This window comes from Bos mutus, chromosome 10 (assembly GCF_027580195.1).
Source record: "Bos mutus isolate GX-2022 chromosome 10, NWIPB_WYAK_1.1, whole genome shotgun sequence".
In the NCBI taxonomy this organism is placed as follows: Eukaryota; Metazoa; Chordata; class Mammalia; order Artiodactyla; family Bovidae; genus Bos; species Bos mutus.
The window spans coordinates 85,786,798-85,809,811 of record NC_091626.1 but is presented as its reverse complement, the minus strand read 5'-3'; the positions used below and the strand labels follow the sequence as shown (position 1 = coordinate 85,809,811).

The 23,014-nt window shown below is 48.5% G+C and overlaps 1 protein-coding gene across 3 annotated transcripts in view; it reads right to left on the bottom strand.

Annotated features, from left to right (window-relative positions):
- Window positions 1-16,775, bottom strand: part of KCNK10 (potassium two pore domain channel subfamily K member 10) — a 164,530-nt gene extending 147,755 nt beyond the window's left edge. For 2 of the 3 annotated variants that reach the window (XM_070378414.1, XM_070378416.1), the window contains exon 1: window positions 12,838-13,377. In XM_070378414.1, the coding sequence (XP_070234515.1) occupies window positions 12,838-12,889 (52 nt within the window). In that variant the 5' untranslated portion in view covers window positions 12,890-13,377. Of the gene's footprint in view, window positions 1-12,837; window positions 13,378-16,328 lie in introns of those variants that run through there. The other variant, XM_070378415.1, reaches the window with a different exon arrangement.
- Window positions 16,776-23,014: the final 6,239 nt, after the last annotated feature.

Below are 23,014 nucleotides of genomic sequence, written 5' to 3'. Positions count from 1 at the left end.
CAATTATATCTCAATAAAACTAGAAGAAAAAACAAAGACTATGGTAATAATAACAATGTATGATTTATTTTTTTAATTTTACATGACTTTATATTTAGAACCATTTTATGCTTTATTAAAAAAAAAAACAAAACAAAAAAAACTCACTCTGCTTTTAATATTCCTAAAAGCATGTTAACCAAAATCTTGATTTAGGAAGACTTAGGACATTGTGCATCATTTTAAATACTTTCATTCTTTCAATAAGTATTAAAATGAGTTTACCATTAGGGTTCCAGAGGTCCTAATCATATCTAGTCTGTTCTCATTTAATACTTTATCAATTCCATTGTGTGCACACAGATTTCTGAGGTTAGGGCATGAAAGGCCCAACTGTGCTCCCTTTGAAGGGCTTACTCTGGAGGAAGTTGGCCATGTTGTGAGGATACTCAAGCAGCCTGTGGAGAGGTTCACAGCAGCAGGAAGTGAGGTCTGTCCCAAAGACAGCAGCAATCTGCAAGTCACATGAGCAAGTCACCTCAGAGGCAGATCTCCCAACCATAGTCAAGCTCTCAGATGACCGCCAGCTGCAGCCAACATCTGCCTACAACCAACAAGTGTCCCCCAGCCAGACAACCCAGCTACGTGGATCCTGAATTCCTGATAGAGATCATAAACACTGATCACTGGCTTAAGTCACTAAACGCTGGGGCCATTTGTCACACAGCAGTACTAACTCTCCAGGAGGAAATGAGAACAAGCCACTCTGCAATCTCACATGGCCAAGAAAACGTTTTCTTTTCCACACAACCTCTGGAAAGATCACTTGTGTCTCATCGAACACACTTTGAGAAATGTTGGTTGACAACTTAGTTTATAAATCTTGTTCACATTTATCATCTCATTTGATCATCTCAGCAAATGTGAAACGAATGTTACTATGCTCTCTCTTTTTTTTTTTTTACCCAGGAGAAAACTAAGTCTCCAAAAGCGTAAGTGACTTGTCCAGGTTCACATAGCTACTAAAATTGGTAGAACAATAACTCAGACTGAGTATTATGATTCCAAGCCATGTTTTTTCTTTATTATTTTCTCTGGTTCAGTGAGAACAGCCTAGGTGTTTTAAACTCGGCATAAGAATATGAGAGCCTTGGGACTTCCCTCATGGCCCCGTGGTTAAGACTTCACAGTCCAATCGAGGGGGCCCCAGTTCGATCCTTGGTCAGGTAACTAGATCCCACGTGCCACAATTAACACACAGCACAGCCAAGAGAGTTCCAGAAAAACATCTATTTCTGCTTTATTGACTATGCCAAAGCCTTTGACTATGTGGATCACAAGAAACTGTGGAAAATTCTTCAAGAGATGGAAATACCAGACCACCTGACCTGCCTCTTGAGAAACCTATATGCAAGTCAGGAAGCAACAGTTAGAACTGGACATGGAACAACAAACTGGTTCCAAATAGGAAAAGGAGTTCATCAAGGCTGTATATTGTCACCCTGCTTATTTAACTTCCATACAGAGTACATCATGAGAAACGCTGGACTGGAAGAAGCACAAGCTGGAATCAAGATTGCCGGGAGAAATATCAATAACCTCAGATATGCAGATGACACCACCCTTATGGCAGAAAGTGAAGAGGAACTAAAAAGCCTCTTGATGAAAGTGAAAGTGGAGAGTGAAAAAGTTGGCTTAAAGCTCAACATTCAGAAAATGAAGATCATGGCATCTGGTCCCATCACTTCATGGGAAATAGATGGGGAAACAGTGGAAACAGTGGCAGACTTTATTTTGGGGGGCTCCAAAATCACTGCAGATGATGACTGCAGCCATGAAATTAAAAGACATTTACTCCTTGGAAGGAAAGTTATGACCAACCTAGATGGCATATTGAAAAGCAGAGACACTACTTTGCCAACAAAGGTCCATCTAGTCAAGGCTATGGTTTTTCCAGTGGTCATGTATGGATGTGAGAGTTGGACTGTGAAGAAAGCTGAGCACCAAAGAATTGATGCTTTTGAACTGTGGTGTTGGAGAAGACTCTTGAGAGTCCCTTGGACTGCAAGGAGATCCAACCAGTCCATTCTAAAGGAGATCAGCCCTGGGTGTTCTTTGGAAGGAAGGATGCTAAAGCTGAAACTCCAGTACTTTGGCCACCTCATGCAAAGAGTTGATTTATTGGAAAAGACTCTGATGCTGGGAGGGATTGGGGGCAGGAGGAGAAGGGGACAACAGAAGATGAGATGGCTGGATGGCATCACTGACTCGATGGACGTGAGTTTGGGTGAATTCCGGGAGTTGGTGATGGACAGGGAGGCCTGGCATACTGCAGTTCATGGGGTTGCAAAGAGTCGGACACGACTGAACTGAACTGAACTGACAGCCAAATTAAAAAAAAAAAGAATTAAAGAATACAGGGAGCCTAAAGAGTCCCCAAAAGGAGGGGCCTCTGGAATAGGAGACCCTCTCAGATGGTCTAGAGGGTGAACCAGATGCTTCTGAAGGGCGTGAGTCTTTCCTGACTTCTGCAGAACAGGGACCCCTGCAGCCGTGATAACAATGGGACTCAGTACCATGCAGGGGGCTTATTACCCTCCAGCACTCTTCTAAGAGCTCCGTGTATATCACTTCATTTAATCTACACGACAAATCAAGGAAGCGTAGGCTGTCATCATCTCCACCTTACAGATGAGGAGACCGAATCACAGAGAAACGAAGCAACTTGCCCGAATCAGCCACTGGTCAGTGATGGAGCTCAGACTGGACTCCAGACTCCCAGGGCATGAAGGCGTCTCATGAGTCCGTGCCGCAGCTCTCTCCTTTTCCACAAGAGTTGAAGAGCTGAGACTGGCACCCGCAGCCCCCACCCTAAGCTCCTGTGATGCGCTCCAGCCCAGAGGCTAGGTGAAATGAACAGAAGATACATTTATGCCTGTCCAGTTATTTTAAGGAGGCATATGCTGAACCATACTACTAAACTTCTTCCCATATGGCCTCAAATCCCACCATGAGGCATGAATGCCTTTGGCCGAAAGCAACATTCTCAGCTGGTGAAGTGAAGGTTCAAACTGCCCAACATCATGTGACACTGAGCATCTCCATTCTGCCTGTCAGGCTCCTATCACCTTAAATTTGCTAAGTTACACTGTTTTTATCCTGCTGACATATTTGATGTGTTATCTGGGGACCCACAGGGCTGCTTACGCATTGGAAACTCATTTCTCGATAGTAAAATTGTTGCTAGCCAGTACGACAGAATTACAAATATCTGCATTTTAGCCCATTCTGCAAAGGTCACCGTGACTTTCAGACTCTCCATCACTTGAGCAAATCTGCATTGACTCGTCAAGCATTTCTTTTTAAACCGCAAACATTACTGTTGCGCCTACATCAGGAACTGGATGAATAAAAACTAGAACCCTTTGCATAAGAGGTAGCAGTTGAGATCAGAGCTCTGCAGAAAACAGGGCAAGGTGGGGGCGTGGAGCAGGGAGAATGAATGAAGGAAGAACGGAAGGGGAGGCGGAAGGGGGAGCTCCCGTGATCACACGTTCACGACAAGGACTCTACAAATTCTACACTTCACCACCATTCCACTTTGCTTCAAGGTTCCCCCCATGGGAAAAAGAAAGTAAAGTCATTGGTAGAACGGAAACTGGAGTTCCCTGAAATCCTGCCCACCTACCCCTCCACACCGCCTCTTATGCCCACCCCCGACTGCCTCCCTGGCTCTGGGAATGAAAGAAAAGGAGTGCGTCATTTCCCTGGGACCACCCCTCCCTGTGCCAATGGTTCTGGCCCTCAACCCCCAGGACAACCCTACATGGAAGACGAGGACACCAGCTTTCAATTTTCAATTCACACTACTCAGTCCCAGACACTTAAAGGGGAAAAAAGAAAAATTTCACTGTGTCTGCAAACCACAAATAGACGTTTTAGGCATAAACATGAGGATTTTGTTTCTCCATCCAGTAATGACCCTGACACAGTCAGGAGTCCACGGAGAGGACCTTTAGGAACAGAGCCCCAGGGCGGCCGGTCCGTTTGACCTCTGTGGGAAAGCTGCCAGGGCGGGGAGACCAACGTGTTCCTGGTGCCACGTTGGGGCAGATTCCATAACCAAGCCAGGCAGAGCCGAGCCCCTAACCAAGTCTAACCCCAGCTGGCTCACCCAGAAAGTGCCCTTTATAACAGAACCTGAGCAGAGCAAAGACGGTCACCTTTACCCACCTTCCAGCTTCCGCCAAGGGAGATGTCCAAACTGAGACTTCCTAATTGGCTTTCAGTAAAATGGTTTCATTCAATTTCATCATTAAACTCTCTAATTCCCCATGGACTAAAAGGAAAATGATTCCACTACCTCAAAAAAGGTACATTTGAGACTCACTGGTGGTCCAGTGGTTAAGACTCTGTACTTCCACCGCAGGGGGCACGGGTCTGGTCAGGGAACTAAGATCCCTGCATGCCATGCGGCATGGCCAAAAATAAATAATTTTTTAAAGTGTTAACAGACTTTGAGAATGAACTTACAGTTATAGGGGGAAGGGCTAGTTAGGGAGTTTGAGGTCAACATGTATACACTGCTATATTTTAAATGGATAACCAGCAAGCACCTACTGTGTAGCACAGGGACCTCTGCTCGATTCTGCTCTGTGGCAGCCTGGATGGGAAGGGAGTTTGAGGAAGAATGGATACAGGCCTAAGTGTACACTCTGCTGTGCACCTGAAGCTACCCCAACACTGTTAGCAGTTACACGCTGATAGAAAATAAAAGTTTGTCTTTTAAAAAAAGACAGACAAAGGTAAAAAACAAAAATAAGAATTAAAAACAAGTGTTTTGTTTTGTTTTGTTTTTTTTAAAAAGGTACAATTTACCTTTTTTAGCCAACAGTGGGTCCCTAGCACTGTGCCAACATTAAAAACCATTGTCTCGGCTGTGGTGAAATTTTCCAGTTTGGGGCAAGATGTAGTTTGTATGTTTTAAATGCATCTGATTTAAGATGATGCTCATGAAGAGCCCGCTATGGAATGAATTGCATCCCCTCCCCGCCCCAAGAAAAAAAATTCATATGTTGAAACCTAAATCCCAAATGCCACTGAACTAGTAGTAGGGCCTTTAGGAGGTAATTAACATCAAGTGAGGTCTTAAGGGTGGGGCTCCCATTTGATAGGGCTGGTGCCCTTTTAGAAGAAGAAGAGGCCCCCTGGGCACGCTAAGTCACAGGAAGGCATGGCAAGGAGGTAGCCACTTGCAGCCCTGGAAGGGAGCTCTCACCAGACACCAACCAGCTAGTGCCTTGATCTCGGATTTCCAGTCTTCAAAACTGTGAGAAAATAAATTTCTGTTGTTTCAGCCACTCAGTCTAGGATATTTTCCTGTGACGGCCTGAGCAGAGTCACATGGAGCCAAAGTGCAGATGTTTCAGAAGCAGGGTAGAATAGCAAAGTGAACCTACCCTGTCTTCATTCCACCCAGTGATCAATGGAATCCGCAAAAGACTGGAGCTCCCCCGGAAAAGAACCTGAGCCAAACCTGGGCCCGGATTGGCTTTGGAACATCTTCCTTCTTTACTTTCTAGGATAATTGTGCTGATTCTGGCATATTACTAATCCCATTTGGAAAGCTGATCTCCTGAAAGTTGGATATTAATTCAACATAGATTATTTTCTTTCCAGAAAATCTAAGCAATACAAATGTGTGTTTGGAAACACATTAATAAAGATTGCACTCCATCCGTCTTACTGGTTGAGCGTGGCTCATATTCGCAAGGGACCAAAATCTCTTTTGAACCAAGAGCGCAGAAGTGAGACCCAAGGCTCTTCCTTTGAACTCATGGGACAAAGGGTCTTCAACAGAACTCAGCTAGTGGAAGTACAACCTGCAGAAAACCACCATCAACCCTAAGGGCTCACTCGTCAGCCAAAAGACTTCTTCCTCTAAATCTCTCCGAGAAATCTGTGAATACACTTTCGGATCAGAAAGAATGATAGATTGTGGAATGGACAAAAATCCTGGAAGAGAAGAACGCGTGAGGGAAGCTGCCCTGCACATAAGCACGAGGAGGCCTGGGCTGGCACTGCCCGTTTGCAGCCTTGGGCCCCCAGGGAAGCCATTGACTTGTTCTATTCCCATCAGTAGTAAATCTAAGACTCCAATATTGACAAAAATAGGGCTGTTTAAAGAACAAATGAGATCATTTGTAAAAAGCTTTCTGTAAACTGAAAGGCAATACACACATACGATACAGGCCTCTCTGGAATTTTGCGTTAAACTATTCACTAAAAATGCAGCTTAAAAAAAAATCCAGCTCTGGCCCTAAGGCCTTGCTTCTCTCTCTGTTGTTACTGTTGTTATTTAGTGGCTAAATTGTGTCCGACTCTTTTGCCACCGTCATGGACGGTAGCCTGCCAGCTTCCTCTGTCCATGGGATTCTCCAGGCAAGAATACTGGAGTGGGTTGCCGTTTCCCTCTCCAGGGGAACTTCCCGACCCAGGGATCAAACCCAAGCATCCTGCATTGGCAGGTGGGTTCTTTACCACTGAGCCACCAGGGAAGCTCTGCTTCTTTCTCAAATAGATTTAAATACCCAAAGAGAGCGGCACGCCAATGGCCAATATGTGCTAGATTATTCCTGGGACACCAACCAAATCTGTGCCAGGCCGCATCTGCCCACCCACCTGCCCCCTCCACCCCCACTCCTGGTGAAAAGGCGAACAGACAGAAAGCAGCTTGCTGGAGGCTCTGGAGAGCTGGGCGCTCGCCAGGAGGTGGGAATGCCAGTCCTTCCTGATGCCTCCTCAGTTAGGGTGTTGCCATCCTACTGACACTTGTCCTCTGCCACCTGTAGCTTAAAAGAGTGCTGGATGATCTCCCATGGCATCCATGGGCCACATCTTCTATTCCATTCCTCGGATGATGGACATTCAGATTGCTTCCACGTTCTGGCTGTTGTAGATGGTGGAATATTACTCAGTCGTGAAAAGGAAGAAAACTGTGCCATTTGCAGAGATGTGCATGGACCTAAAGACTCTCACACAGAGTATCAGAAAGAGAAAAACAAGTGTCGAATAGTAACACATATATGCGGAATCCAGAAAAATGGTACGGATGAACCTATCTACAAAGCAGAAATGGAGACACAGATGGACAGAACAAACATGCAGACACCAAGAGTGGATGAGGGCATGAGCAGGGAGATGGAATTGGCATGCATGCACGATTATGTATAAAAGAGATGACCAATGAGAACCTCCTGTGTAGCACAGGGAACTCTGCTCAGTGCTCTAAAAGGGAAGGAAATGCAAAAATGAGTAGCTGTGTGTCTATGCGTAGATGATTCACTTTGCTGTACAGCAGAAACTAACACAACATTGTAAAGCAACTACACTGCAATTAAAAAGAAAAAGAGCACTGAAAGTTTCATCACGCTGCAAGTCTTAGAGACCCTCTTTGATCCATCCCTGTATCCCTACATATATTCAGCAAAAGATTACTGAGCATCCACTAAGTGCTGGGCACCGCCCCCCCCCAGAGCCTGGGGTGAAGACAGCGAACAGGGCAGGGAACATTCCTACCTGTGGAGCCCACCCACTAGCCAGGGAGGCTGGCATCAAAGGTGACATGTGAGCAAGTAAGTTGGTTTCAGCTCACGACAGGTACCAGGAAGACAACTCAGCGGGGGACACAGTGGAAGTGACAGGGTCAGGGAACCAGAGGCAAGGTTTTTAGATGCAACAGGGAAATCCCTGCTAACAAGGTGACGTGTGAGCTGAGACCGAGAGGACGGAAAGAAGCCAGCTACGCCAACATTCATTTATAAGCCACGGAAAGTGGGAGAAAGGCCCTGAGACAGGGGACTCATCTGATCTCCTTGCGGAACAGAAGGAAGCCAGGTGGCCCAGCGGTCAGACCAAGGGGATGCTGACGAGACAGGGTCAAAGAGGTTGTGTCAGTGGCCTCCTGGCACATGGACGGAAATCGAAGTGCAGAGAGGCCACGTGAGCAGCCCAATGGCACACAGCTGTTACTGCGACAGCAGCTTCTTTTAGAAACTAATTCTTTTGCTCCACGACTCAGTGTTTCACACCATGATGATATGCTTGCCTCGAGCTGTAGAGGTAGTGTTTGCGGATCTTGTTGGTTTTTAAAAGCTTTCAGCATACACAAAAGCAGCCGGTCAATCCCAATATTCAGGCGAACATCATCAAGAAGAGATCCCAACAATTTTAAATGTATGCAAGTCCTACTCTGAAAGCCAAGACTTAGAGCCCACCTCCTTCTGGGTAGGTCTTCCACAGTCACTCTGCCTTAAAGGCTTAGCTTTACAAATACAGAGGAAGGCCAAAAGCTCACCAGAGCATAATCGTTTTACACTTAGGTCTTATTTCTCCACCTAAACCTCTTGACAGTGTTTTGCTTAATTCACCCAAGTGCAATCAAAACCAATCTGTTCCCAAACCACCTTCATCTTGTGCTATTAAGTTGTCAGGTAACAGGGCCGTAAGCAAAACATAATTACAACTTCCTTCCAAAATCTGTGAGCAGAGCCCCCTGAAGGTGCAAGCTTGTTCATACCCTGGTGGTGGTTTAGTTGCTAAGTCGTGTCCGACTCTTACAACCCCGAGGACTGTAGCCTGCCAGGCTCCTCTGTCCGTGGCATTTCTCAGGCAAGAATACTGGAGTGGGTTGCCATTTCCTTCCCAACCCAGGGATAGAACCCAGATCTCCCACATTGCAGGCGGTCTCTTCACTGGCTGAGCCACCAGGGAAGCTCCCTTCATACCCTGCTTCTAAGGAACTTCCCCTCCTCATACCTATTATGACTCTAGATTCACCTTCATCTCCCCCTTGCTAAACACCTTTGGTCTATGTAAACCCTAGACAGCATATTCAAAAGCAGAGACATTCCTTTGCCAACAAAGGTCCGTCTAGTCAAGGCTATGGTTTTTCCAGCGGTCATGTATGGATGTGAGAGTTGGACTGTGAAGAAAGCTGAGCACTGAAGAATTGATGCTTTTGAACTGTGGTGTTGGAGAAGACTCTTGAGAGTCCCTTGGACTGCGAGGAGATCCAACCAGTCCATCCTAAAGGATATCAGTCCTGAATGTTCATTGGAAGGACTGATGCTGAAGCTGAAACTCCAACACTTTGGCCACCTGATGCAAAGAACTGACTCATTGGAAAAGACCCTGATGCTGGGAAAGATTGAAGGTGGGAGGAAAAGGGGACGACAGAGAATGAGATGGTTGGATAGCATCACCGACTCGATGGACATGAGTTTGAGTAAACTCTGGGAGTTGGTGATGGACAGGGAAGCCTGGACAGCTGCAGTCCATGGGGTCGCAAAGAGTCGGACACGACTGAGCGACTGAACTGAACTGAAACCCGAACTTCCAAAGAACAGACCCAATGCCTGTCCCGTGACCGAGGACTAACCCCTCCCCTGGAGGTGGATGGAGAGAGAACGGTTAGATGGGACCCAATGCCTGTCCCGTGACCAAGGACTAACCCCTCCCCTGGAGGTGGATGGAGAGAGAACGGTTAGATGGGACCCAATGCCTGTCCCGTGACCAAGGACTAACCCCTCCCCTGGAGGTGGATGGAGAGAGAACGGTTAAATGGGTTAATGGAGAAAGGGATGAGGTACCAAGACTGAGTCACTGCCTCCATGCCCTCCTCCTCCTCCCCCACGACTCCCTCACCCTCTTCTATCTTCTTCCTTGAAAGGCGCTTCTCCAGTCCCTGAGCTCTGGGATCCTCACCAGGTAGGAGACAGAGGTCTCAGTAACATGAGGGACAGAGGGGAAGATTGTTTAAGGGCTCATATTTTGATGCGACCCACTAGCTATGTGACCTCTGATAAGTTACTCAACCTCTCTGTTTTCCATTCCCTCACCTATAAAATTAGGATCGTCTCTTCCTTCTGTGGGCTTCCCTGGTAACCCAGTGGTAAAGAATCTGCCTGCAATGCAGGGGACTTGGGTTTGATCCCTGGGTTGGGAAGATCCCCTTAAGAAGGAAATGGCAACCGACTCCAGTATTCTTGCCTGGGAAATCCCATGGCCAGAGAAGCCTGGTGGGCTACAGTCCTTGGGGCCACAAAAGAGACAGGACAGCAAGTAGACAACAACTTTCTTTTATGATTAAAAAAGAAGACTGAATAAATGAATCTTCTGGTTTAATAACAATAAATAATTTAATTAACAATTTAATTAACCATTAATAAATGTGCACGAGTTCTCTACTGGTGTGAGATATGGCACCGTCACACCCGACTCTCCCCCTGCCTTTACCCCCTGGCTAGGAAAGACTGCCACCCACACCTTCAGCAACAACTGTGCCTGAAGTCAGAATATATTATTGGAAGGCAGCTCAGTGGCGTCCCGATGGCAATCAGGTGTCAAGTGGGGACAGTAACACTGTGCATCAGATAACTATTGTGAGCGTAACTATGAAGTTCCGTGCATCAGACACCGGGCATGCAATGCTTGCTCACTGACTGCTGTGACTTTTATTGCAGTCTTTTCATTTTTAGCACCATTGGTTGTGACCATAGGTGCTACTTGCTTGCTTCTTCACTGTTTCAGGCTGTAAAATACGGGATGCATCTGTGCTTATCACTGTGACATAAATACGGTAGAAGGATGATTACATAGAAATGCATTTTAAAAGCCATGACAAGCTTCACAAAATCGGCCCTCCCTATCAGAGCTCCTGGAAAATCCTGATCTGATATTTTAGACAACAGCCCACTTGACCCACCTCCTGAATGACTCGGGCACGTCTCCCACTCAGCAAGACCTGGGCTGAACTCAGGCGTTTTCCCCCAAGACTGGTCCTGCCCTCGCTCTTCCCAGTCATTCCAGCCACCCCACTCCACACTTGCTTCACACAAAGCCTGTGCCCTCCCGAGCTCCCCAGTCCATCCATAGCTCCATCCCCACGGCCACCACTCCGGCCCACTCCACTACTGTGTCTGGTCCCTCACACCCACAGAGCCACACAGCATTTGCTTCAAAACTTAGTGCAGATCACGTCACTTCTCAGCTTGAAACACTTCAGTGGCTTAAGATAAAAAGTACTATCCAGCCCTGCAATCCACAATTCTCCCCTACCTGCAACACCACCAGACTTTAGGATCTGAGTCCATGGTTTCACCAGCCACGCCTCAAAACACATGCTCTCTTGGTCTCTGCTCCAGCCATGGAAACCTGCTTTCAGTTCCGCAAATACACACACTGCCTCTGCCTCAGGGCCCTTGCACTTGCTGTTTCTCCTTCTGCAAGTCGCCCTATTCATTAGCCAGTTCATCCCTACATATCCTGCAGGTCTCAATACACACGTCTGACTATCTCCCCTGACCACCCATCTCCCCTGGTTCTTGTCAGTCTCTCCCATCAGACGCTCTCTCAAACCCTTGGTGCTCTTTTTCATGAAACATACTGGAACACATGGAACAGGATATAAACTTGTAATTATGCACTTCCCTGTGCAATGATTGATTTAAGTCTCATTATAGACTCCGAAAAGACAGAGCTTTTTGTCTGTACCATTCTGACTATTTCCTGCACCTGCAACAGCATTTGGTTTGTAGTAGATATTCAATGAATATGTTTTGAAAGGATTCCTCCCCAAAAAAAGCAAACAAACAGACCAAAAAAGGCACAATTCCGTATTTCCAGAGATGGAGAGAGAAAATAGAAGGTCTGGGTTGTATTCAAGATAGAACAGCCCTGGTGCTGAGAATAGGCAATTATCTCCTCACTCTGTCTTCAAGAAGCTGGTCAATTCCTAAGACGTGTCCTCAACAATGACTGGGTTTCCTCTCTTCCAAACAGAAAAGAAGAAACACACTCGTAATAAACACACACACACACACAGATACACACACATCAGGCAAATTTCAACCCCAACTTGCACAGAGGCGTTGCGTTGTCTTGCCCAATTCAGCCTTCGGATGAGCTAAGAGAAAGGTTCGTCAAAGGCATGGCAAAAGCAAGAGCATTCTTGTCAAAACTGGACAGGAGGTTTCAACTTGCTCGGCTGGCAGAGTGATTGCTCAGGAGCAGCCTTAACATCTGTATGCTAATTAGAGACGCAGCGGCCGACCCTGGGCACACACAAATCTGTCTAAACCGCTCCCTTTTGAGTCCAGGGAACACTGCCCAGCATTTATGAGAGCCTGTACGCTACACTACTACTCGGGCTGGGGGCACACAAAGCGCCCCTCCCCGAGCCCTCAGCAGCCCCACCCTTCTGGAAAACCACCCCCTCCCTCCCGCTTCTACTTCCACCGGAGCCAAACTCGCCGCCTGGTTTGGTGATAAGACTGAGCAAAGATCGGGAAGGCCCCCAGGGGCTTCATTATTCCGCGCGCCCCAGAGAAGGGCCACCTCCAGGGGCTGCTGCTGCGAGGCGCAGCCTCACTTGCTGCCAGGAAACCTTTCCCGCTGGGGACACCCCGGGCTGGCTGGGGAGCTCCACGTCCAGGGGAAGGCACCCCACCCATCTTTGCCAGAGACAAAGATCACCAGAAACAAAGGAGACACACACACACTAACACACACCAAGTCAGAAGCAAACACCGACACTTGTGCAATCTCAAGCCAAACAGCCCGCTTGGTGTGTCTTTAGATAGATGTTGAAACAGTCCAGGAGGGACTAAGGGCAGGCGCGATCCGGGCCCGGCACCCACGCGGCCTCCGCCCGCCTCCCACCCCGCTGCAGCCCCCAGGCGCGGTTTCCAGCCCCCGGACACACATCGCCGGGAGCCTGGGTGCTTGCACTCCGGGATGCGCGCGCACACGCCGGGGATGGAGGCAGGGCCAGGGCGGCCAGAAGTAGGAAATACCAACCTTTAGGATCCCAGTTCACCTGTTTTCTTGGAGTCTCGATTGGAAATTTCATTGCTCCGTTGCCCGGGAGGGGAGGGAAAGGAAAAGAATCGAAATAATAATAAAGTCCTGGAGCTTTACCAGCCTCGGTACGGCAGTCCAACAAAACAATTTCCCAGGATGGGGGAGCCTCGGGCTGGCTCGTGGAGGAACCCCCGAGAAAGACTAGCGGAGCACACTCGGCTGAGGCGCAAACGGGAGGCTGCTTGGGTGTTTGCGCCAGTGGCGGGGCGGCCGGCAGCCCCCAGCCCCGGGTAAAAGGAAAAGTAAGACCGGAGAGGGGTGGAGGGGCAGGGAGGCTCGGGCAGATGAGGGAGCCACGCGGCTTCGCAATCGCGGGGCCGGCAGGCGTGGGGCAGAGCCGCCAGAGGGCGGGAGCCAGGGAGAAGCCCACTGCAGTGTCACTCCGGCCCCCCGAAGGCGTGTGCTCACACACTCCCGCACGCGCGCGCACACGCACACTCGCACACACTCGGCCGGCCGCGCGCTCGGGCGGGCACGGCCGCCTCGCTCAGCCGCGCGGGGCGCACAAGCCCCACCCCGGCCGCGGCTCCGCGCCCCCCGGGCGACGCCCCCCACTCCCCGGCCGGCGAAAGCCATTGGGCAGAGGGCGGGCGCGGCGCCCGGGAGCCTCCCCGCCGCGCGCCGCGGAGGCCGCGCCACGCGGGAGGGCGCGCCGCGGGTGGAGGCGCCCGGCGCCCGGGCAGGGGCAGCGGCCGGCGGCGGGAGGCGCCCGGAGGCGACGGGGAGCGGGCGGCGGGCGAGCGGCTACTTACTGGCCGGGCTGGCGCGCTCCGCAGAGTCGCCGCGGGAGCCACGCTCGGCCGCCCGGCAGGCGCTGTAGGCGGCGGAGGCAGGGCCGTAGCGGCCGCTCCGCAGACCGAGGGCTCGGCGGGGACCGCCTGTCGCCGCGTCCAGCCCGGGCGCGCCCCCAGCTGCGTTCCTCACTTGGGGTGTTCCCTCCGGCCCCCCGCCCGCACCCCGAGCCCGCGTCCCCGGCGCGCTCCGCGGAGGCCGGTGCCAGCCCCGAGCCTTTTGTTCTGGGGCCGCCCGGCGTCCGCCGCGCTCTCTCCCCGCCCGGGGAAGCTCGCTCCCCAGGCGCAGCCGGGCCCGGCCCCAGCTACCTGCCGCCCGGCCGCAGCCGCGGCTTGGAGCCCCGGGAGGGGCGGGGGTGGGGCCCGGATCGAGGCGCCGGGGCCCCTGCGGAGAACCGAGGTGCCAAGACCTGGCGGCCCCGGGAGCCCGAGGGCCGGGGCAAGGGAACCCCAGGATTGTTCCCGGAAAAAAGCTGAACTGGCGCCCTCCCCCTGCCCTCAAAAACCGCCCCCCGCTTGAAGCCGCCCCTGGGCTAGCGGTGGGACCTCAAGTCTCCAGAAGAACCTGGTGGTGCTGGGATGCTCTTGAATGAGCTACTCCAAGTACCAATATGTATAATGTTTACAAATTACTTTGGATGCCTAGCGACAGAGACTTGCACGCAGTAGATGCTCAGTAAATACTAAATGAAGGCCTGAACTGCAGGAAGTAGTGCCACAACAGGACGGAGTTAAGTTCCTGTCCGCTCACCGTCCATTCTACCTATGTCTTGAGCCCTTCTAGGGGCCGTCACTATGCTAGGTGCTGGCGATATGACAAAGAACCAGCTTGACATGGACCCTGCCTTTACAGGGCTTACTGCTCAGTGCCATGAAGTCGGGTTAGATCATTGTGGCTTTTACTTAAAAAAGAAACGGACGTGTTCCCCAGCCTGCCTTCTGTGGCACTAACTGCCTGCTTGAGCGTTTGCTCTAGGAGTGCATGCTTCTTTGGGGGCACCTTGAGGCTCCTGGGGATTCCTGTGTCAGCAGCCTCTTGCTCATCATCCATCTTGTGCTGTCAACCTCCAGGTTTCTGAGTTCCAGGCCAAGATCCACAGAGCTCACTGTCATCCATGGGAAGAGTGGGTAAGTGCTTTGTCACTGACCCGACAGGCGCAGGGGAGCTCTCTGCAGAGCCAGTTCAGTAAAACGCGTACCAATCTGATGGCACTGCTCTGACTCAGACCTTCAGGCAGGTGCAGTTTCCTAGGTGCTTCAGAGCCACCTTCTCTGGAACTCCCTTTCCACACTTTGCCTCCCTCTGCTAGGAGGCTGAGAGGATCCATGAGATTGGGAAATAAGACAAACGAAAAATTGCCCCTTCCCCAGCTATGCCTCCAGCGTGTGCCCTGCCTAATCACTTCTGATTCTTTGCGACCCCGTGCCTCCAGAGACACCAGTATATATGTAAATTCTGCTCCGAAACCCGAAGGGAGCTGCTTCTAAGCTCCTGTGCCAGCCTCCAGGGCCTCCTCCGTCCTCGCCTCCTCCGCTGCTCGTGGGCCAAAGGGCGCCAGCCAGTCTCTGCAGTGCATCACCTGCATCCGAGTCAGAGAGGTCTCCACGGAGAAACACAGTCTGTCTCCTGAATCCGGGGGGTGGGAGGGGGAGGCACACTTCTCTCCATCTTCCCTACATCACCTCCAACTGGCCTCACCTTGCAGATGAAAAGAGCAAACCCCCAGAAATACAGGAACCCTCCCAAGGTCACAACACAGATTCAGACCCGAGGGAACTCTTCTGGTCCTTGGACCAGTGAATCTGACCCTGAAGCTGTCATTCGGGTACTTTGGGATAATGAAGACCTGAATACAATAAGTTTCTAAGACTCCAGCCCCTCCGCCTTTGCAAAATGACTTGGACAAGCTTGATGCCTTGGGATCTATCCATACTTCAGGGAATTAGTTCACCGCCCAAGGCAAATTTGCATGGCACGAAATGCAGCCTTAGGGTACCTCGTTCAGTCAATCAACAAACATTCATTGATCATCCCCTGTGTACAATACTGTTGGCAGGTTTTTATCTGAAGTTATTTTGGCCCCTGGAGAATCTTCCCCAGAAAAGCATCAGCAGAACGATAGCAGTTTGGCGTGGACATATTGGGGTGAGGTTGCAGAATCAGGGATCTGGAGTTCCTGATGTCGATAAAGACTTCTACTAGTCTTTGGCTCTTAGGATCATCTCTCAGCTAAATCACTCCCCCCAACCCCATCTCCCTTTTCCCAACCTCTGGGGCTTCTCTCACCTCCATTTTCATTCTCCCTTCTCAGAATGTACACAAAAACAAGTTTTTGAGGGGGAAAAAATATCTACCAAAATCAATGAATTCATGAATTAATCCCAGCAACCCCTCCCCTAGGTGCCTGAAATCAAGCCCGACCCCTAAAGTGAGCACTTGGAATGGACTACGGGGCGGGAGCTGCGGAGAGGAGCGGGGCGGCGGGGGGCGGGGTGAGTTCCGAAACGGAGAGGCTCCAGGAAGGGAGCCCCCCTCCCAGGAAAAGCAACTTGGCGCATTAACCGTTGTGCTCCTGCAGTTCCCTTCCTTCGCCTCCAGTTCTCCCCGCTCGTCACTACAGACTCGATTACACTCACCCCAAGAAGGAGGAAAGAAGTGGTCGGTGCAGAGGAAAAGCATCCGAAAGAGGTGCTGTGCCAAGCGGTTCCCTCGCCTTCGGTTCCGCGGCAACTTCCATGGCTATTGCTGCGGGCGGGTAAAGTCTGGTGGGAAGGGGCCGCCTGCGGTCCCTGCGCTGGGAAAACAAAGCATCGTGGCGCCGGGTCTCCCCGCACCCACCGAGCCCCGCCAGCGGCCCCCGCGCCCTGGGCGCGTTCGGGGGCCAAGGGCGCTGGTCTCTGCCCGGGGACGCGTTTCCGCGGGCCACCGAATCGCTGCAGCTCAGAACCTGCGATAGTTGCGGCAGCGGTTTATTGGATGCCGTGTGGCCCGGCGTGGAAGGGAAGCTGGAAAAGCCCAGTCATTTCCCGCGAGAAAGTTTCCCGCGAGTTGGTGGCTCCTTTCCCCCTCCCCGCCGCAGCCCCGGGCGGGTTGAGGGAGGAGGGGCGCTGCCTGCCGCGGGGAGTCCGCCTCTCCAGCGCCGGGCACAGGGCAGCTCCGCCAGCGAGGAGCTGGACCCGGGATGCCGGGAGTCGCAGGGACAGTCCCGGACAGCGAATCGCAGCTTGCGGGATGCCGCTCGCTGCGGATTCGGCCAGAGGAAGGGGAGGAGGACGGATGTGGTTAGAATTTACTTCGAATTCACGGGAAATAGAGCGTATTCCTTATTCTGCCTTGGATTGTCTCCCTTTGGTTTCCCCATTCCTCCTTGAGGTCCTGAAGAGGTCCCCATCTTCCGTGATCTCCCCCACCCGCAAACACGTCCAAGTCCTCTTCTCAAAAGAACTGCAGAGAGATTTCCAGGTCATTTTGTGAAAGTAGTTCCCCCACCCCCACTCCGGCCCCTTACACACACACACACACACACACACACACACACACACACACACACACACACACACACACACAATCCCTGCGGAGACCCACTCAGTGGTCAAACTGATAGGATTATGCACCGAAGTCAACTTAAACTGCTCCACTGTCTTCTTTCCCCAGCAAAGTTTCCACTTTGTTCTCAGCATGTAATCATTCCTACATTTATCTTCATGTCCCAACCAGCATCTGCAAAAACACACCCTTAAATATATGTTGCTCTAATCTGAGGCTGTGCTTTTGGCTTGAAAAAGTTGGAGACACACCAGCAACTAAAGGGCAAGAGGGCTTCCTGTATCATCCTGCTCAACAGTAAACTCTGTGGGTAAATCCTGGAGACTATTTAGGTGACTCAAACCTCTGACTGGGGGCTAATGAAGACAGCATACTGCGAACCCCGGAGGAAGCTGTAATTAAAGCACCCAGCCTGAGGAACAGGTTTCATAACCAGGAACTACATCTGCTTCCCTTTTCAGCTTCTCTACTTTAAAACCTTTTTTTATTGAGATATAATTGACATGTAACATTATATCACTCAGGTTTACAACATAATGATTCCATATTGGTATGCATTGTGAAATGATCACACAGTAAGTCTAGTTAACTAACACCCATCACCAGACACAGTTACAAAACTGTTTTTCTTACAATGAGAATTTTTAAAATCATCTCTCTTAACAACCTTTAAATGTACAATATAGTATTATTAACTATAGTCACCATGCTGTATATTACACACCCAGGACTCTTTTAAATTTTTAGAGAATATTATTTAAGATCATGTAAGGCATTGTACCAAACATTTTACCAAAAAAAGTACAGAGCCAGAATCCTGCGTATTATAAAACAAGTTTTAACGAGATTCCCCCTCTCTGAGTTACCACTAAAGCATAATCCAAGGTAATTTTTTTAAAGAGATGAAGCTGGATTTTTTGTTTTGTTTTGTTTTCCCCTCAAGTTCTTATTTTGAAATTTTTCAGACACACAAGAAAGTTATAGTTGTTCAATAAAAACCAGAATCCAATCAAAGATTTCATTTGGTTATTATTGCTATTTATTATATTTTAGTCTAGAAAATTCCCTCCATCTTATTTTATGGCATTGATTTTTTTAAGAGAACAAATTCATTTGCTTTCTGGCAATGTTTAATGTCATGATGCAGCTAAAGAAAAGTTGAGTCAAGGGGAGGACAAACAATTTCCAGACCACAGCAGGTCATTAAAATAGCTCAACACCTTCTAGTTGAATTCAGTGTCTCCACCAATATCTATGGAACAGAAGGCAGTTGCATCCTCGATTACTCAAGTCTCTTTCCTAGACTTAGCCCTAGCCTAGTCAAAGAAGTTATTTTTGTTTCTTATCTCCAAATTGGCCATGTTTCAGGGATAAATGAGCATTTTCACACATCCACACCAGTTGACAAGCACATATGGTACTTTTCTGAATTTCAAAACAAGAACTCAGCAAGGTTACACACCATAATGAATAATTTTCATGTCATTCTAGGAAGGTTTTAATGTGAACCGAAATTTGAAGGCATGCATACTCTCAATAACCTGTTTATTTATGGGCAAGTCTTTCCCAGAGACTTTAACCTGGACAAAAAGTTGCAAATCCTTCAGGAGGATCTATTGTCTCCGAATAGTGACAGGTGCTTCTACCAAGCAGCCAGTGAAAGACTTGGGACAGTCTGACCGATAGAAAAAGTTTTGCTCAGTAGAGAATGGGACATCGACTCAGGGTCCGCTGGGAATGTTTGATATATGTTCATTTCATTTTTGTTGCTTTTAAAACAAGTATCTGTTTAGTTGAAAATGATTGGAGCAAATGTAATGTTAGAATTTTCCTCTCCTACCACTAGGTCATCTAAATATTTGCTGAATCATAGAACCAGATTTGGAAGAGGTCATTGCAAGATTCTGCCTAGTTCACCTTTCCACCTCTGAATAGGATTCCAATTTATATGACCATTCAAGATTTCTATAGACCAGGTCCACATAGTCAAAGCTATGGTTTTTCCAAGTCAATGTACCGAATTGAGAAATGGACCATAAAGAAGGCTGAGTGCCAAAGAATTAATGCTTTCAAATTGTGGTATTGGAGAAGACTCCTGAGAATCCCTTGGACTGCAAGGAGATGAAACCAGTCAGTCCTACAGGAAATCGACCCTGAATATTCACTGGAAGAACTGATGCTGAAGCCGAAGCTCCAACACTTTGGCCACTCATTGGTGAGGACCCTGATGCTGGGAAAAATTGAAAGCAAAAGGAGAAGGCAGGGGCAGAAGATGAGATGGTTCGACAGCAACATCGACTCAGTGAACATGAACTTGAGCAAACTCAAGGAGAGCATAAAGGACGGGGAGCCTGGCACGCTGCAGTCCAGAGAGCTGCAAAGACTCGGACCCGACTGAGTGACTAAGCAGCAACAGGATTTCCAAATTTAGCTAGTGATAGAGATTCCAAATTCTGTATTGATAGGCTTCCCCCAAATTTGCCAACTTGGGGGAAGTCAAATCTTTTCTCGCTTCCAATCTAAATCTCTTCCTTCCTAAGTTTTCCAGTACTTAAGTGAAGATCAGCAAGACCCTCACAATAACTTTTATCTATTAGAGATTAAATTGTGCAACAACCTTGTCTTCATGTCAAGTGATTCTCTTTACCCCTTTACCAAGATGTTCAAGCATTAGGCCAGCTCATACTTTTCTTGAAAACATCTTTTTTCCCACAAGTGTCAGAAAAGAAAATCAAAATCTCTCTAAGCCTTACTGAGTATCTCCATCTACAGAATAGGGATAAGTAATAAGTATTAATACAAACTATTTGGACAACTGACACCAATCTTCTTCAGTAGGAAGCACAACCAAGCAAGTGAACTGTGCCAAGTTTCATTCAGTCTCTTCATCTATAAAATGGGACACTAAACATAGTTCCACCTGCTGCTGCTGCTAAGTCGCTTCAGTCGTGTCTGACCCTGCGCGCGACCCCACAGACGGCAGCCCACCAGGCTCCCCCATCCCTGGGATTCTCCAGGCAAGAACACTGGAGTGGGGTGCCATTTCCTTCTCCAGTGCATGAAAGTGAAAAGTGAAAGGGAAGTCGCTCAGTCGTGTCGGACTCTTAGCGACCCCATGGACTGCAGCCTACCAGGTTCCTCTGTCCATGGGATTTTCCAGGCAGGAGTACTGGAGTGGGGTGCCATTGCCTTCTCCACCTACAGGGTGGCTAAAGGGGAAAATAGATAATAACAGTGCTTTGTGAAAAGTGCAAGAATTCACAGACGTAAGGGATCATTATTACGATTACTGGATCCACAAAGTTTTTCTAACTCTATGCCAGGCACATAGCAAACACTTTTAAAGATCACTCCATTTATTTCTCATAACAATCCTAGAAAATCCTATTATCATCATGATTTCATTTAAAACAATGCCTGACATGCATTAGGTGCTTAAATAGTTGTCAAGGAGGAAGTTGGAGCTTGGAAAGGCTAGTGGCTTGTCCAAGTAAACATGCCTTGTTAGAGATTGTAGAAATTGAACTAGGCTTCCACCCGTCTCTAAGTCAAAGTATCATTCCTTATGCGGAACTAATTACATAAAGTTACTTTGATCTCCGGAGTCCAGTCGATTCTACTTGAAATCGCAGCTGAAACTGTCTCTACATGTTCCCGTCTCCTTGACATCTACCACCTTCTGGGTCTCTTACATTCTTCGCCCTACCAAAGCGTGCTCTCTTTCCTCTCTGAAAGAACTGATGGATGTTCTTCCCACCCCAGAAGTGTTTGCATTTCAACAGTAGGTGAACCTTCAAGCCAAAATAGTGAATATGAATCTTAGACCATTCAGTTCAGTTCAGTCGCCCAGTCGTGTCCAACTCTTTGCAACCCCATGAATCCCAGCACACCAGGCCTCCCTGTCCATCACCAACTCCCGGAGTTTACCCAAACTCATGTCCATCGAGTCAGTGATGCCATCCAACCATCTCATCCTCTGTCATCCCCTTCTCCTGCCCCCAATCCCTCCCAGCATCAGGGTCTTTTCCAACGAGTCAACTCTTTGCATGAGGTGGTCAAAGTACTGGAGTTTCAGCTTTAGCATCCGTTCTTCCAAAGAAATCCCAGGAATGATCTTCTTTAGGATGGACTGGTTGGATCTCCTTGCAGTCCAAGGGACTCTCAAGAGTCTTCTCCAACACCACAGTTCAAAAGCATCAGTTCTTTGGCGCTCAGCTTTCTTCACAGTCCAACTCTCACATCCATACTTGACCACTGGAAAAACCATAGCCTTGACTAAACCAACCTTTGTTGGCAAAGTAATGTCTCTGCTTTTGAATATGCTATCTAGGTTGGTCATAACTTTCCTTCCAAGGAGTAAATGTCTTTTAATTTCATGGCTGCAATCACCATCTGCAGTGATTTTGGAGCCCAAAAAAATAAAGTCTGACACTGATTCCCCATCTATTTGCCATGAAGTGATGGGACCAGATGCCATGATCTTCGTTTTCTGAATGTTGAGCTTTAAGCCAACTTTTTCACTCTCCACTTTCACTTTCATCAAGAGGCTTTTTAGTTCCTCTTCACTTTCTGCCATAAGGGTGGTGTCATCTGCATGTCTGAGGTTATTGATATTTCTCCCGGCAATCTTGATTCCAGCTTGTGCTTCTTCCAGTCCAGCGTTTCTCATGATGTACTCTGCATAGAAGTTAAATAAGCAGGGTGACAGTATACAGCCTTGACGAACTCCTTTTCCTATTTGGAACCAGTCTGTTGTTCCATGTCCAGTTCTAACTGTTGCTTCCTGACCTGCATACAGGTTTCTCAAGAGGCAGGTCAGGTGGTCTGGTGTTCCCATCTCTCTCAGAATTGTCCACAGTTTCTTGTGATCCACACAGTCAAAGGCTTTGGCATAGTCAATAAAGCAGAAATAGATGTTTTTCTGGAACTCTCTTGCTTTTTTTCCCCCCATGATCCAGCAGATGTTGGCAATTTGATCTCTGGTCCTCTGCCTTTTCTAAAACCAGCTGGAACATCTGGAAGTTCACGGTTCACATATTGCTGAAGCCTGGCTTGGAGAATTTTGAGCATTACTTTACTAGCGTGTGAGATGAGTGGAATTGTGCGGTAGTTTGAGCATTCTTTGGCATTGCCTTTCTTTGGGATTGGAATGAAAACTGACCTTTTCCAGTCCTGTGGCCACTGCTGAGTTTTCCAAATTTGCTGGCATATTGAGTGCAGCACTTTCACAGCATCATCTTTCAGGATTTGTAATAGCTCAACTGGAATTCCATCACCTCCACTAGCTTTGTTCATAGTGATGCTTTCTAAGGCCCACTTGACTTCACATTCCAGGATGTCTGGCTCTAGGTCAGTGATCACACCATTGTGATTATCTGGGTCATGAAGATCTTTTTTGTACAGTTCTTCTGTGTATTCTTGCCACCTCTTCTTAATATCTTCTGCTTCTGTTAGGTCCATACCATTTCTGTCCTTTATCGAGCCCATCTTTGCATGAAATATTCTCTTGGTATCTCTAATTTTCTTGAAGAGATCTCTAGTCTTTCCCATTCTGTTGTTTTCCTCTATTTCTTTGCATTGATCGCTGAAGAAGGCTTTTTTATCTCTCCTTGCTATTCTTTGGAACTCTGCATTCAGACGCTTATATCTTGTCTTTTCTCCTTTGCCTTTCACTTCTCTTCTTTTCACAGCTATTTATAAGGCCTCAGACAGCCATTTTGCTTTTTTGCATTTCTTTTCCATGGGCATGGTCTTGATCCCTGTCTCCTGTACAATG